A 16,310-nucleotide genomic window follows, 5' to 3' on the forward strand; every position below is an offset into this window, starting at 1 on the left:
AAACAAAGACTCAACCACAGCTGACAGAGTGGACGGCTGGTCTACAGCCAGAGAGAAGTTTGATCCTCTGTGTATAATGTTGCTGTGTGTCTGAGTGTGTGCACACAAAGGACAGCACACACAAAGCACAAAGAGGGGGAATAAACACCATGTTACTAAGAGTGGAAACAGGCAGACATGTCCGATGAAACTTCTTTTCACAGAGGGCTTTGATCTGACTTTGATTTAAGCTGATGTGTATCTTAAGTGACATCTCACTTTGCCACAAAGGATCTTTTTTGAGTTTGTCCAACTCAGTTATATGAATTTATGACTATGGTTACTGTTCATTTTATGGATTGAACCTTGTCAAGAAATAAGTAGAAAAATCTATGTCCAGGTATTATTAATTTACTCTGAGTCATGAATAATGCAGCTCACCCACTGGAAAAAAAAATAAAAAAAGTTCCACTAAACTACTATCCATCCATCAATTATCTATACATCACTTAATCCTCTCAAGGGTCGCGGGGGGATGGAGTCTATCCCAGCTGACTCAAGGTGAAGGCAGGGGACACCCTGGACAGGTCACCAGTCTATCACAGGGCTACACTTAGAGACAGACAACCAAGCACACACATTCACACCTACGGACAATTTAGAAATGCCAGTTAATCTCAGCATGTTTTTGGACTGTGGGAACCCGGAGAGAACCCATACAGACAGATCCCAGGCCAGGACGCGAACCAGGGATCTTCTAGCTGTGAGGCGACGGTGCTAACTACGGAGCCACTGTGCAGCCCCTAAACCACGTCACTTAAAAATTGGATTTTGATTATTCTAACCAAAACTTTACTTATATTGAAGCCACCTGGTATAGCTGCGCAATAAGGTACATGCCATCTCAACATTAGGTCAACATGCACTTTATAAACATTCACCTGAGTCCTGGATGTACTGAAAATGTCCTGTGCGTAAGTCATCTGAGCTGTGCTCTGTCCGAGGAGAGGGAGAGCCTGGGGAGGGAGGTGGCGGGGTGGGGTTGGCCTTGCCCTTCAAACAGCCATCAGTCAAATCCCCTTTCTGGAGATGCAGGTAGGTGCGGAGGTGCTCCTCCACCAGTTTCAGGCAGTTTAGGTGTTCCTGGCCCCAAAAGACCTGTTGGGACAGAGAAAGAGGCAAGATAGTGGTGAACAGAGTGGCAACCAAAGAGTGTGGTATGTAATGGTTTAAACAACAAGACACATATAAAGGAAGTAAAGAAAGAAAGTACAAAAACAGGGAAAAGAAAAAGAAAGTTACACAATGACACAGATTTATGAATGTTGCATAAATAATAATTGACTATGTTACTGGCTTTTCCAAAACAGGAAGAGAAGCAGTCAGGGTTACCCTTGTCATCACCCGTTCACAACCTTACTAACATTACCCAACACAACCTTACATCCTCCTCACTTACCCACGGCATTCCCCTTCCCGTGCTCCATCAAAGCGAGTCTGCCTGGGGTTTGGACTAAGGACCAGGAATCTCTGAGTCAAAAACTCTTCACACATGGAGCTGCCTGCCTGCCTGCCTGCTACTCACTAGCTTGCAAGGGTGGGTTATGACTAAACTCTAAAAACAGGAAAATTTTGGGGATTTTTTTCCCAAGTTTTTGGAAAGTGAGCACGAGAAGAAGGAATCGGAAGGAATTCCGGTGGTTTTTGTACAGCACTTGATTAAAACACCACAAACGCCAATATTTGCAGAGGGAAATGTATGATTACGTATTAAGTGTTGAGTTGCAAGTGATGTTTCTGTTAATGGGCACGCAATAAAAGCATTAAGGGAGCCATTGAAGATGGGGGAGGGGGTTCCCCCGGAGAAGTAATATGGAATAATAGTAATAATGTGCTCAGTCACATTGAAAAGGGACTTTTCAGTGTGGACATTATGTAACTTCTCACAGGAAAAAAGACACACATAAGATACAACCCCCCCAAAAACAGCCTAATAATGTTCCACCACTTCAGCAACAGATGTGACTCAAATCTACAGTGGAATTACAGCATGCAGTTCCTACTGTCATCACCTCACTGCAAGGACAGAAGCTGTGGCAGAATTAAAGAAGAACAGCAGATTTAAGAGTGTTAAGAGTGTGATGAGCTATGCCTGAGGGTGTCAGCTTATGAATACTGTGAGGCTTGATTTGGACACCAAGGACACTTAAGATGACGTTTTAGGACAATAGCATTGCCTCATGATTAAGGCTTCTCTTTAGCCAGAAGAATCTCGCTTATGTATTTACTAAGTGTCCTTGAGTCAGACACTCACTTCCAACCAGGTGCAAAGGTGCTGATCTGACCCTGAACTCTAAAAACTGTAGTTGCACTGGGTGATAAATCTTATGCTTAAGGAAGCAGAGTAGTGGTGTACGAACCTGCAGCAGGCCTCCCTTGAGGTCCAGCAGTAGTTTAGGGGGGCCAGGCTCAGGTCCAGGGCTGCCGCTGTGCCGACACCACCGAGCCTCCAGCGAGCTGCTGCAGGTGAACGGTCCCAGAAGAACGCGACTCCGATCCTTCAGTCCTGTTCTCACGAACACATCTTTAAACTCCAGCAGCACAGAGGCAGCCTGAACTGTATCTACAAGCACAGAAGGAGTAGCAATAAATTGCATGTACAACACTGCAGAGGAAAAACAGAATGTAAAAGATACACATTAAAAGAAATAACATTGGGACTATGATGAGGAAAAATGTCTTGTAGTTTGTAGATAAAGTAGAGGCAGCCGCTAGCTAATTGTGCCTTGAGGGAAAAAAAAAAAAAAAAAAAAAAAAAGAGGGTTCAGATAGATGAGAAAAAATCTTCAGAATCAGTTTTAGTTTCAAAGTGAAATATTGATACCTCTAATTATGTATAAAAACTAACACAGTTCATTGATATATTTGCAACTGGGCCAGATGATATTAAAACACATAAACAATTCAACCTCAAACTTCATTTGAACGAATGTGTTTTTACACAGTTTAATTACAGCAGTCTGAGTCTGTGATAGCATAGCAGCAAAACATACAGTGCAGTTACATCAACCACATCACTGGCCTCCAGACTATTGTACTCATCTGATATTATTAGCGTAAATGCTTGGTTTTCTGGAAAAGCAGCAGTATTTGTTTTCCTATGTCAACAACTTTGCCTTTATGTTTCCCAACTGATGAGTTGATGACCAATAAAAAATTAAATTGTTCCCCAACTTTAAGAGGAATGGTATTTAGCAAGGTTTTTATTAGCCTGAGTATAAATTTAACTACATTTGGTAAAGGTAACATACAACAATCAGTTTTAAGGTGAACAGGTGTGACTCCAGGGTGTCTTACTATTTTTGGCACCACAGTTACTCTAATGTGAACCTATAGGAGGTGCAATTTCAAAGTCAGTGTCTCTTTGAATTGGTAAACTAAAAGGTCTCACAGACATGATGACAATGAAAAAACCCTGATGTGATCCAGAGAGCAGCCAAACACCCACTCATTTCTAAAAGAACCAAAAGTAGCAAAACCCCCAACTTAATAAGGAAAGCTTAAAACATTCCCTGTCCTTTCCATTAAAACAGAGATGTGTCACTGTGGTCACAGGCTGTTCTGAAGTTGTCCTTTCGGTCCCATAACTCAGCACACTGAAACCCCTTCTACTAGCTGTTGACATGGGAGGGCTGATCTGGTCAGTTAAAGCTGCAGCAGCAGCAGCCCATTTGGAAACCTCAACGCGAGATGACTAATAACGCCCTGAGAAGCGGTTCTTCAAATGTGCCTTTTAACTCAAGACATTCTCACACTATTCGGCTTGGCTGTAAGTCTGGGAAAGTAAAGGAAAGCAGCAGCACACCTGATTCAGTGACTGGTTGTAAGTAAAATTAGTAACTACAATTACAGTGCTAATTATTTAAATGTGTGACGTTTAATCTTTTAACAGGTGTACAGAATATAAAGCAACATTTAAATGATATTTTAATATAGCAATTATCTAACAGCAATTCAGCTTGAAGCTATAATAAGCACTGCAAAACACCACGAGAGGAACTCTTTGAAAACTGAGCATTAACCTCCACTAATCACACTCTATGACCTATGACATCAGTAGACCTATGCAGAATACAACAGTTATGATCATTTTTATTGCTGTGGGTGGAGTAGTATGCATACTTGACAACCCAGTTTCGTTCGGACAAATCAGACAAATCCGTAGTATGGGCCAGTAGGATGCACTTAATTTTACACTCACAAAAAAGCTTGCCTTATTTATATCTCAGTGCTTTGGGGAAAGACTCATTACATTGGGGTTGGGGTTCACTTCGGGTAAAGTAGAATAAATGGGGTTTGAGGGAGAAATGGAAAGACACATGAAGGAATTGGGGGAGGAAGTGATAAATGAGGAGAAGAATTGATATAGACATGGATGCGGGGAGAGAGTGTGAGAGACAAGACCAGAGGGTGTGAGAGAGAAAGTGAGCTATGATATGATGAAGATATGACACACAAGAGTACTCAAAACTTTCCGGGTTTGGTAAGCTGACTAAGGAACAACGTATTCTACAATAGAGTGCAATAACACAACAGGGGGAGGGGTTCCAATGAAAGAGGGCTCTCTTGCATAAAACAATCCGGGGGAAATTTTATACTAGGATGACTCATTTCTCTTAGGAAAGGCACTGTTGATACAAGTTGGCAGTTTACCTGCTAATATCTTCTGGTGTTGTAGCGCAGACAGAGCCGTTAGAAATTACTTACTGAACTGTGGACATTGGGTTTATTTTCACAGCTACGATTTATTAGACAGCACTAAAGAACTCCCAAACTTGCTTGTAAAATTGAGAATCTTTCTCAAACAAGTACAAAAGCACCCTTAGGTTAAGTGCAGATACACATCAGCAAATACAGAAAAGCACAGCCAAATGTCTGCATGCATATAGATGTAAATTCAGAATCACAACTCTGCACACCCAGGTGAACAAGTGGAAACAAATACTCCCACATATACTTTTACGAACACACACACACGCACACACAATGTGTATCAAAGCATTTTCTCCTGTCTCACCATGCGTCATTTACAGCCCAGTTGACCGCAGCATCCTGGTGTTACAGCCAGCAGCAGCAGCCAGCACTGTCAGTAATCAACTTAATTGGGAGTGGTTTTAATAAGGGGGAATCCCTTTCTTTCTTCATCCTTAACTCCATTCTTTCTTCCAAGCTGAATAATAGTCAGAGGTACATTTCTCCATGCTCCTCTCCATAGATGCATTTGCCTGCATGACTATATTACCGCAATGTAGGTTTGTCTCCAGGGATGTGTCAGCAGACAGCCCAAACACATTACACTGCTGAACTGTGAAGTCCTGCCATAAGCAGGGAGGAGCGGAAGGAATGCTTAAAAAAAAAAAAAAAGAAGAAGAAGAAGAAAAAAGGGTTGAGCTAAGAAAATACTGGAAGATGAGGCAGGTGCTAAATTTGTCAATGTGTCTGACCACACAATGTATATGCAACACAATCACAGATAATACATCCAAATGCAGAAAGCGCAGACGGATTCATCAAAAAAATAAATAAATGTAAGCATAAAATAGTAATGAATGAGAGAGAAGAATTAGAGCATCAAAGTACTAATGTACAATAAAGGAACAGCAGCAGGTTTATGGTAAGAGAGATGATAAATATTGGAATCCAGTAGACAGACAGTTGTCATCAAATCATCACCTAACACCTTCCAAGACATAGATATACATGTACACACATGCCTTAGAAAAAGCAAATGTCCTAAATGTCCTAAACAAATTTCACATTTCATAAGACATTTGGTTACTTATTTAATCAGAGCATTTAATACCACCATTTAGCACTATTTAATCGTAGACACAGCTGTGTTCTATATATGTATGGCGACTGCTAGTAAATTCAGATGGAGAGCAATACCTCAGAAGTACAATAGCTGTTTTCTCTGATGTCCTTGACTTCAGTGCATTTTTATGCTTATTACTGATATAGTCATATTTAGAAGATCTTTGTGAGAAACAAACACAAATCTGTATAGATTCATTAATTAACTAAAAAATATAGAAAAATCCTGTACACACTAACACACCCGGGATTTGGTCCTTGATTGAGTGCTTAAGTTACAATAATGGAACTATGTCAAAATAATGAGCAACTTTTTTGAGAATGAACTTTGATCACAATCACACTCACGGATCTGCACAGAGCAACTTACACCTGCATATCTCATGCTGTCATAGCAGACTTTCAGTGAATCCAGTACACATATCGACTGAAAGCTAGCGTAAAACCTATGACCCCTGAACAACCAAGTGGGTGGTGGGGGAAAAAGGGTGGATGGAAATCTTCCTAAAGTGAAATACATCTCTGGCAAACACCCGGGTAAGATTAGATAGGATGGGAGACTGATTTACCATGTCGGTTTCTCCCTGGCAGCCGTTATCTGACCACTGCCTGGTTGATTTATACCCTGCGACGCACTGGTATCAATTAGACGAAACCTAAAGGAGTCATTACATAACTAGCAGAGGCCCCCACAGACCTTCTGGGATGGTAAGAGTAATAGGAGTAATATACTGTCACTCACCACAGAAATACGCTATTCACTAACCACAAGACCACTATAGGACACTAGAGGAAACTGGTTTTGTAGCAGGGGACATTGGCGGCCAAAATGGCACAGTGTAGGAAGCTGTGTGTCATCCAAGCCGTTACAAATACAGTAACTGATAATTGTTGATGAGCTACACATGGATTCGATGACAGTTGCAACGCATTCGCAAATTGTATAGCTGATATGAGTTAATTTCTTAATAGTCAACTCTAAATGTACTATCGTTTAAGGAAGATACATATGAAGATAATGCTGCATGTACAGACATTTTTTTCCCCCCACAATAGGAATTTACACTTTGTCATTCTGTTACCCAACCTAAACTGACAAATTATCAGGTTTTAGGTCGAGTTTGGCCCGTCTCTTTTCATATAGCCTCAGGCCTGTTTTGGTTATTTTCAAATGTAACTTAATAAGTGATGTCTCAGGCTGCTTCAATGGTATGTGTCTGTCAGTGTGATATGTTGGAAGTAGAACAAGCAGTGGCCCACAGGAAAAGGGGCCTAATGTTATGCATGACTTGAGCCTGGCAAACTAATGCTCAGTAATGGAAGAAATAAAGTGCGGTGCTGCTCATGGGGAACTTAAACATAAAAACTCAAAACCTTAAATGACCACTGATTGTTCTTTTACTCAGTTTTGTTCAGCATTAAAACTGTCTAAACTGTCTAAGTTCTGAGTTTAATGCCCAGAATCATCGGCTGAAGTTGCTCTGGTCAAGTTTGGCAGGAGACAGGTGACCAGGGAAGGCAGATCAGTGCAATTTATACAATGTTACGCTCAGTGCCATTACACTTGCACTTTGTTTTGATTAACCACAGTTTCTTAGTCTCTGTATGTCAGTAATATAGCTGTTCCCAGGTCAGTTGTTTTCTGTCTGTGAGAACGTAGAAATAGCAGCACTTACTGTCGGGTGTAGGGCTAAAATTCAGTACAAACAGCTGGGCTCAGTTTTCATGTCCTTAGGTGCACTTGTTGGAAATTTAAACATAATTTTTACATTCTTTAATTTAGATTTTGCAAGAAATAAGCTCATGTTTTAAGCTGGAAAACAAAATGTTGCCCCCTATAGGCAGTTACCTCCACAGACACACAGTAGGAACGTAACTAAAAACTAAACAACATCAAACATTTTACATAATCCCTGCTGAAAAGTTGGCAACGTTTTAATTGTAGTTAGGTATTTGTGCAAGTAGTTTGTAAAGTTAGTAGTACAAAATGTAGTACAGACAGTATATGTACTAGAGCTAAAAGATTCGTTGACACTTCAGATTCACTAAAAAATCATGGCAACATATGTTCACATTGGCTTCACTGGTTTCAGAGAGCTCTGTAAGATAGCGTTGATTTTAGGATTTGCTGATTTTTATAGGAGATTGCAGTGTTTCCTTTAGGTTATGGAGTGATAGTTGGACATATCAAAACATGTAAGTGGGCCACCTTGGGCCTTGAGACATTGAGACTGGCAATGTTTTGCAATATTCTGACATTTGACAGGCCAAACAACTATTCAGTTAATTAAGAAAGCAATCGTATTCTTACCTGTTAATGTAAATCATCATTAGCTGCAGACTTAATATATTCTTCCATTCCAAGCACCACCAATGTTCCTCAAAAATGTGAGATAAACATTTGTACTGCAAACTCTTCTTAGTGTTTGTTTCAGATAATCATCTCAAATGACATCATAGCTGTCTTACATGTCTATAACGAACAACATAACACATTTTGATTGAGCATCCAAATGTGTTAACAAACACCTTGACAGTTTTTTTTTTGCCCCCATGTCTTCTCTGTGACATATTTTTCTTATGAATACATTGAAAACATTTTATTAGTTGAGCTAGCTTGCCAAATCTCAGTAGGGTGTATTTCCACACATAAATCTTGTTTTGGCTTTGCTCAGCTCTGCCTTTCCCTGACCATTAGAAATAGAAATAATTTGATAGATGGAAGAGAGTGGCTTTCTTTCAGCAAAGTAAACAAACTGACATGAGCGTAATTCAAGGGAAACAAAATAAAAGTTGAACTGAAAAAAAAAAAAAAAAGAGAGAAGGGACATCGATAAATAATGGGTAACTTTTACTTTGTTCCACAAAAAGAAGTTTTCCTTTACAAGTGTGCTGGAGTAAATCACCATGAAGAAGCAGGAGGTCCACAGAAGCAAATGACCGAGGAGAAAGCTTTGCGTGTGTGTGTGTGTGTGTGTGTGTGTGTGTGCGCGTTGTATGCACATAAAAAAAGCGTGCAATGGCAACAGGGTCTGCTGGTGTGTGGGTGTGTGTGTTCTTAGGAAATCAGGGGCACTCTATGGGCAGTCTGACGGAGAGCTGAGAGATTAGGGAGGGTCTTGTTTCATGGACTCTACGACATCTGTTCTCTCTCTTTTGTCCACCTCCCTCCTTTCTTTCATTGAACTATAAATGCCCCCCTACCTTGGGGAGTGGTGAGCTGTGGATGGAGCAAGGAATGCAGGGCTTCCACTTGCTTTTCATTAACACAGGATCTGGTAACACACCTCACTGTCAACCTAATCCCCTCTCTCTCCATCTTGTCCCCTGGCAGAGGGGGGCTGCCATGACCAGGTACAGAGCCCCAGATGTTCCACGGATGAGGGAGGGTGGATGACAGCTATGGATGTACAGTGATGAAGACAGGGTGGGATGGGGTGAATGTAATGACATATATTGAAGAGACCCAGCCTACTTGCTCACACAGTGCAGTCTGCCTCTGTTGTGTTTCACCCATAACACTTCTTTCTCTTTGTCTCCCTTTATGTCTTTTTTGTCTTTCTCCAATTTTTTACTTTTTCCTCAAATGCTCTTCTGTCCCTTTTTAACCTGTTAATGTTTCCTCTCTTCTGATGCTTGTTTTTTTCTTTCCAATGTCTGTTTGTCTCTTTGCTTTTCATGTATTTGTCAGGCGCCATGCACAAAAAAAATTATCTCATAGAAGTAATGAAGTGTTCATATTTACAGTAGCTACCAGCTAATTTCCAGCAGCAGCCCCGTCAGATAGGTACAATACTAAATATAAAATACAAATGCATATCCAAGATACTCAAAAGACGTGATGATCAAATATACACACACACTTAACCCAAAAGCACATACCCACATAAATGCACACAGTAAACACATACTCCTCCATTTAATACCTAGAGTACCCCATCAGTATGTAAACGTAATATAAATACTAGGCTAGGAACAGAGATGTCAGTGCCTGACTAATGTCGACAATCCTGGCTCATTAAAATCCATCCATTCCGATGACTTCTTTTTTCTGACTCCTCCCCTTCCCTTACATTTCTTTCATTACACCGACCTATTTTTTTCCCTCTCCCTCTACTTCTTTATCGTCAAAGCCCTTTGCTTCCCCTCTTTCACAACCTTTCCTTCCCCTTTTCTTCCCTCTATTTTGTTTTTCCTAGCACACTGGCATCTACAGGATTTGGTCCATCAGTCTCAGCTTGCCACTGAGGACCAGCAAAGCAACAACAGCAGCAACAGTAGTGATACATACTGTAGCAGTAGTAGTACTACATTCTCCTGTCTTACATCTCTCATGTACAGCCTCTCCCAGGGGGGTAATTCCTGCTGACTTATTGTGGCAGCTCAAAGGCTCAACATTACAGAACGAGAATCCTAACCTTTATCTCTGGAAAATTCCAAGGTATCCATTTTCTAAGGTACGGAGCAGACCAGAGTGGTGAGTGATGGAGGCAGTGCAGCTAAGGCTAAAAGTCAGCAGATACATCTATTGTCACTAGTGATCAGTCTGTGTAATTGGAGACAGTTTGTCTCCTTTCAATGGCAACAAATCTGGAAACACTATGTGAAGAAGCCCTGAGGGAAAATGGCTGTGTGTGTTGTGACAAAGATCTATACGGGTACTTAAGTTGTCAACAAAAAAAGAAGAAACAACTGGGTGAGACAAACATGTTATTTAGAAGGCCAGCTTCTGAAATTTGCTTTAAAATCTTTACAACCTTTTCCCATACAAATATTATTTTCATTGTGGGCCTTTGGTGCAATGTAAACTCTCTTCTCTTCCACTGTCAACATTTCCAGGTGTTACTCAGATGCTGCTTCAACATGTGTTCAGAGATGAGGCACAGAAATGAAATATCAGTTTCTTTAATGAGACCTACATAGAAGATTTGAAGCCTCTCAGGTATTACAGAGAGCACTCAAATATGATATAAGAGGCGCTGAACAAAATGTCTGCAGCACATGATGACAGCATTAGTTTTATGGCAGTTATTATAATGTCTTGTTCAGAACAGACGTGCATGGTATTATGTTTTTTGAGCCGTAACAACAACCAGTTTTTCAAGTGTTCGGAGCCAAAATGAGGATGATATGATCCAGTGGCTGTCAATAAACACCAGCGGCCCTCATCCCAACAGTTTTATTTGTGTCCAGTAAGGCTGCAATGTCTTGAAAGCAGCAGCAGTGGCTCGGTTTCAATGTGCTGGTAACTGTGAGTAAAACGATATCCACATAAAGGCACTACATATCAATCTCTACTGTGCTTCCTGTGTTTATTGTAAGGAAATCAAACAACTACTGTTAATAAATTCTTTGAAAAGCATTACTGTGTGCAAAAGAAAGAGCAATCACTATAAATAGTACAGTCAGGGAGAGGGTTAGCTTTCACATTAGCACCATTGTCTCTAAAGTCTGTTTCCATTGCATTGCACACAGTTTCAATTGTGTTTATCAAAGACAACACATCAAAGATGGATGAAAGCTGAAAAGCTGGTGAAAATCTGAGCAGGGCAGCAGTGCTGAGTATTGTGTCACCGTGCAGTTATGCAGATTTGAGTAAACAAAGTGCAAATTGTTTGAGGTTTTAATTAACATTTTTGACAATCATTTTATCTGAAGTAACCCTATATAAGAACATCTGTAAAACAGATGCAGGCACTTAGGGAGTTTTGCTCCAGCTCTGTCCTCATCATCTGCAAACCCAGTCAACAGAGGATGTGTTGCTTAGTGGCACTGAGATAAAAACCATCGACTTGCAAAACAATGAGTTAAAGTCTTCTTTGTTATCTGGCATGTCAGCCCTTTACTCTCTTTTATCCTTCTGTTTCCATCTACTGTCCAACTTGATGGACAAGCCAAAAAATAGCAAAAACAGAAAAACAAACCAAGATTCCCAGATCATCTGTCACACCCAGCTGCAGAGAAAAATTGGAAGCTTTTTAATTTACATTAGCATTAGCAGTTCTGATTGTCATAATGGAAACACTGTGGTGCCTCCTGGATAATAGTCAGTGTTTATGAAGGCAGGGTTTGGTCTTAACACGAAAACAAACATCTTTTCCATGTACACACATACATAAATGTATGAAAATATATTTTTCTCAGGTCCGAATACACACATATCCGTGTAATCAAATGCACACACAGTCTCACAACAACTTTATATCCAAGACTAACACAAACATCTCACTTTACAGTTTACTGACAAACCTTGTTTTTGGCAGATGAGGGCTTTGCTAGCACATGCAAAAAACAGCAATATTCCAAATAAGACTGAAAGCACCACTGCTATTCGGTTCACAAGCTTTCGCAGTGTAAGTGAATGACAGAATGTCAAATCTTCCAAACAGGCTGACACATCACATATTACTCAACAAGGGTGGAAAGTGGAAAGTTTGACTTAGTGCTATGCAGTGAAATACTGATCAATAAATACTCAGAAACTACAACTCTTAATATAGACCTCTTACAAAAACTTTTTGGATCCTTTCAAGTTTTCCACAAATAGTTGTTTCCAATTAATCCTAAAATAGTTTTGATTCTTTTTTTTTCTCTCATCAACACAAGACTACACAATGACAAAACAAAAGTAGGTTTTTGGCATTTATCAACTTATTAAAATAAAAACTGAAATATCCTATTAATGTAATTATTCAGTTCCTTTGTTATGACACTTAAAATTGAGCTCTGGTGCATCCTACTTCAGTCAACAGTCCCTTAGAGAGTTGTACAGCCTGATCGCAGTCTAAATGAACTGGACACAAGCAGAACAGGCACACAACTGTCTATACCAGTCAGTCACAACATTTAAACCGCCTGCCTCAAACTGTGGTCCCCCTCATGGCACAGCTCTGACCTGTGATGCATGGAAGCCACAAGTTCTCTAAAGGGATCATGTGCTATCAGGCATCAAAACATTAGTAGGACATTCTATAGGTCCTTGAAGTTGCGAGGACTGGACTTGTTTTTTCAGCACATCACACAGATCCTCAATTGCATTGAGATCTAGACAATTTGGAGGCCAGCATCTTAGACTTTGTAATATTTCACAAACCATTGCTGAACAAATTTTCTGTGTGGTGGGGGGCAATCTCCACATTATAGCATGATACAGAACAATTTGTTCTCCAATGCATTTTTGTAATGGATATTTCAAGCTCTGTGTAACTGTACTTTACTTTCAAAGGGCCTGGATGGATTCCTGTTGGCCCAAATGGTAAGTTTGGGTACTAGACAAATGACACACCACAAAAAAGCATGTACACTTAGTGTAGTGTATTACTGGGTCTTAAAAATGTGGTTACTTTAAAAGATGCTAAAATCTGCCAAGAGGGATGAAGTCATTACAGTTGTTTCCAATGTAGCTCCACCTGTTTCAAGAATTTCCTCGAAACAAGTGGCAATATCTTGAAATATAGCAGAATAAGATGGATCACATCACCAATTTAATGTTTTTTACTTTTCACATTAAGAAACAGCAACAATGAGTCATTTCAGGTCTAGGCCCTCATTACTTTGAAGTGATACCACATGGGTTATTCACTGAGTTTAGTTAAGTCTTGCTAAGGGGTTGGAGGAAAGATAAAAAAACAAAACAATACTTCAACAACCTAGCATAAGAGGTCATATAAGCAAGAGATAGCTATTGATATCTTATTAAACAATGATTTTAAGTTCTGCTTTCCCATTGAACCTCCATGATGACAATATAAAGTTAAGGTGACAGCTCAGGTAATACAACACAACTTTTTCATTAGCTGGTATAATTTGTGATTACTGATGTACAACTTCAGAAGTTACAAATCTACCATTCTGATTGAAACATAAAGGTGAATATAGGGTATATGAGGGTTACAGCTATGACAATTAACATTTGACTGGCCCATCATCGTGACAGCCAGCAAAGTACTTAGTGACTTCCTCTGGTAATCAGTCAACTGTGAATTAATTAGGCTGATTACATTCAAGGTGCTTGTGCTCCTTGTACTGCTCACATGTCTCTTCCCACATAATCACTATCTTTTTTTTTAAAGCTAGGTAGTTAGTTAAAAAAGAGATTTGTTTACTCACCCTCTATCCGAGGACCGGACTTCATGTTCAGATTTCCTGTCATGGCCGACACGGACACTGTCATGCTGGGCTTCATTGGATGGGCCTCTGTCTCCATGACTACTACAATCTGGGCAGTGTGCAGGGAGACCTTGTGGAAGGACAGCGCCATGGCCCGAACACTGCTGGCTTTACCCACGGAGGATGCCTGATGGTGTGGGTCTGAACGAGGAGAAAACCCCCTGTGCAGTGTCTTTGCAGGGGACGAATGAGGGGTTGAGGAAGCAGATGGTGGTTTACTGGAGGGATCCCACGTTTGGTTTGGTAGGACCATCTTCAGATAGGCTTTGGCCTGCTCCAGCTTTGCCAAAGTGGGATTGATTTTTAGGGGTCGTGACAGTTCAATATTCAGCTCAGCTGTGGAAAGAGGAAGACAAAATGAAAAATCAGCAGAAAGTTAGAGACAAGATAGGACGTAACAAACAGACAAAATTGCGGAGAATTACTAATACTTTGCTGTCAGCAAAACTTTACAAATAACCTCTGTGGACAGTTTTTGAGTAGGCTCTCTTTAAAGACGGGAGGAAGTCTTGTGCTCATCCAGACTTGTGTTTATGAAGTGCTGAGTGAAGAAAGAAAACTAGGCAGGAAGAAGGGAGACTAAAGCTTTTGGGAAGGTAATAAAAACATAACTTTATTGGTGGGAAAAAACAAAGTGCACTCAGCAGTACAACAAGTCTTCCCAGATCTCTAATCTCGGAGTCTTCTGTGTGTGTTCTTTTGGTATGTGTGAATGAAAAATTCATATTTTTGATACATTTTGTGATGAACTGTTTAGTCTTCATTCTTTTTTAAAGGAGGACCTGAAACTATGTCACACTGATGATGTAAATTGAATTCATTTACTGCCGGTTGGGGCCCTTGCTCTTAAAATCCTACTCTAGATATTTGGAAACACACCATAAACTGGACACGTTCCATTTGGGGATTTTAAGACAAGACAGGCTTCATCATTGTCCCAGTGAGAAGATCTTGAGCTATCTAACCCATGGATGCTACATCGGACCATGTCTTGTAAATCAAACTTTGAGCTCTTCTCTTTTCTTCTAATCACTCAGCTTTGCATGCAATGAATTGTTAAAGGACAGCTGGGACCAGTCTCAAGCTCTTTCTCTTCATCTTATATGGGCACATATGCGCACACACAATTACTGGTTGTTTCATTGTATCATCTAACGTGACACTGCGGAATAGCAGAAGAGAATCTTTCCTTCATGCCAGCCACATAAATCCAAGCCTACTCTTTCCCGTTCTACCTCTCTCTCACTTTCTGGTGCACTGCAGCCTTCAAACACTTGACTGGAATTTACAGAGACACATGAATTAACTCAATGCCGTTTTACACCACTTCCATTATCCCATTTTTCCACTTGGTCATGATGATGGGAGAGGGAAGCGGCCGAAAACAAGCGCAGCTGTTTTTCATGGTCTCATCAAGGCCCCAGTGTTTAGAGGCTTTTTAAGGGTTTTAGGCCTCCTGTCTGCCTCCTTCCCAGGTAGGCGCACTGGATGACATGAGTGGGAACACAGCCAAAAGAGGCAGGCAAGCATGAGTACACACACACACGCACTCGTGTACACACACACACACACACACACACACACACACGGGCGCGTACACAGATGCACTCTACCCTCAGGATTCTTTCTCATTTAATCCAGTGGAAGTGAGGCACATGGTCAAATGGAAGGAGGGCTGGAGAGAGAAACTGGAGAAAAGGATAGGTGGAATTTGCTGTGCAATGTAGCTTATCATTTCCACTCGACTTATCACCAGGAGACTTTCCAGTGGTGGAATAAATAGCCCGTATGCAGCTCTCCATCCAGGATCCTCTGCTTCCCTCCTATGTTCTGTCACCCTTTCATTCTCTACCCCCTCTGTTTCGTGTAGCCCATATTACTGCTTCCTCTCTCTTCTTCAGTCCTTTCTATCTTTTACTTTTCCTCCACCCGCAACCTAATCAAACTCTCCCCCCTTCTGTAATCACATAAAGATGTCTCGAATCACCCAGTCAGGGCCAGTGCCGGAGCCTGGGCTTTGCCTGGCTCTCTGCACATGGAGACCTGGTCCCGATTATCATTTGTCCTCCCTCCTAAAGTTCCTTACTGCCCCCACCTAAAAAAAAGTCATCCTGCCTCTGCTACCCAGCCAAATCTGGAGCAATGGTAAGGAATTTATTACCTGTTTAACCCATCTGAAACTCACCTGGCCTGAGTGAGCAGTGGAGCCGATGTCGCTTGCTATAATCTTCATTTTTCAGGACTTCTAAGTTATCGCTGTTGAGAAAATTGCCCTTAAACCTTTAGCA

At 40.8% G+C, this 16,310-nt stretch overlaps 1 protein-coding gene across 1 annotated transcript in view; it reads right to left on the reverse strand.

Moving 5' to 3' along the window:
• vps13b (vacuolar protein sorting 13 homolog B) overlaps nt 1–16,310 on the reverse strand; it is a 324,549-nt gene that overhangs the window by 67,837 nt on the left and 240,402 nt on the right. The window contains exons 38-40 of the mRNA XM_008292112.1: nt 13,963–14,358; nt 2,400–2,602; nt 921–1,137 (exon numbers count right to left, since the gene is read on the reverse strand). Of these exons, the coding sequence (XP_008290334.1) occupies nt 921–1,137; nt 2,400–2,602; nt 13,963–14,358 (816 nt within the window). The remainder of the gene's footprint in view (nt 1–920; nt 1,138–2,399; nt 2,603–13,962; nt 14,359–16,310) is intronic.

The sequence above is a fragment of the Stegastes partitus genome, unplaced genomic scaffold (assembly GCF_000690725.1).
Source record: "Stegastes partitus isolate 25-593 unplaced genomic scaffold, Stegastes_partitus-1.0.2 Scaffold18, whole genome shotgun sequence".
NCBI classification, from domain to species: domain Eukaryota; kingdom Metazoa; phylum Chordata; class Actinopteri; family Pomacentridae; genus Stegastes; species Stegastes partitus.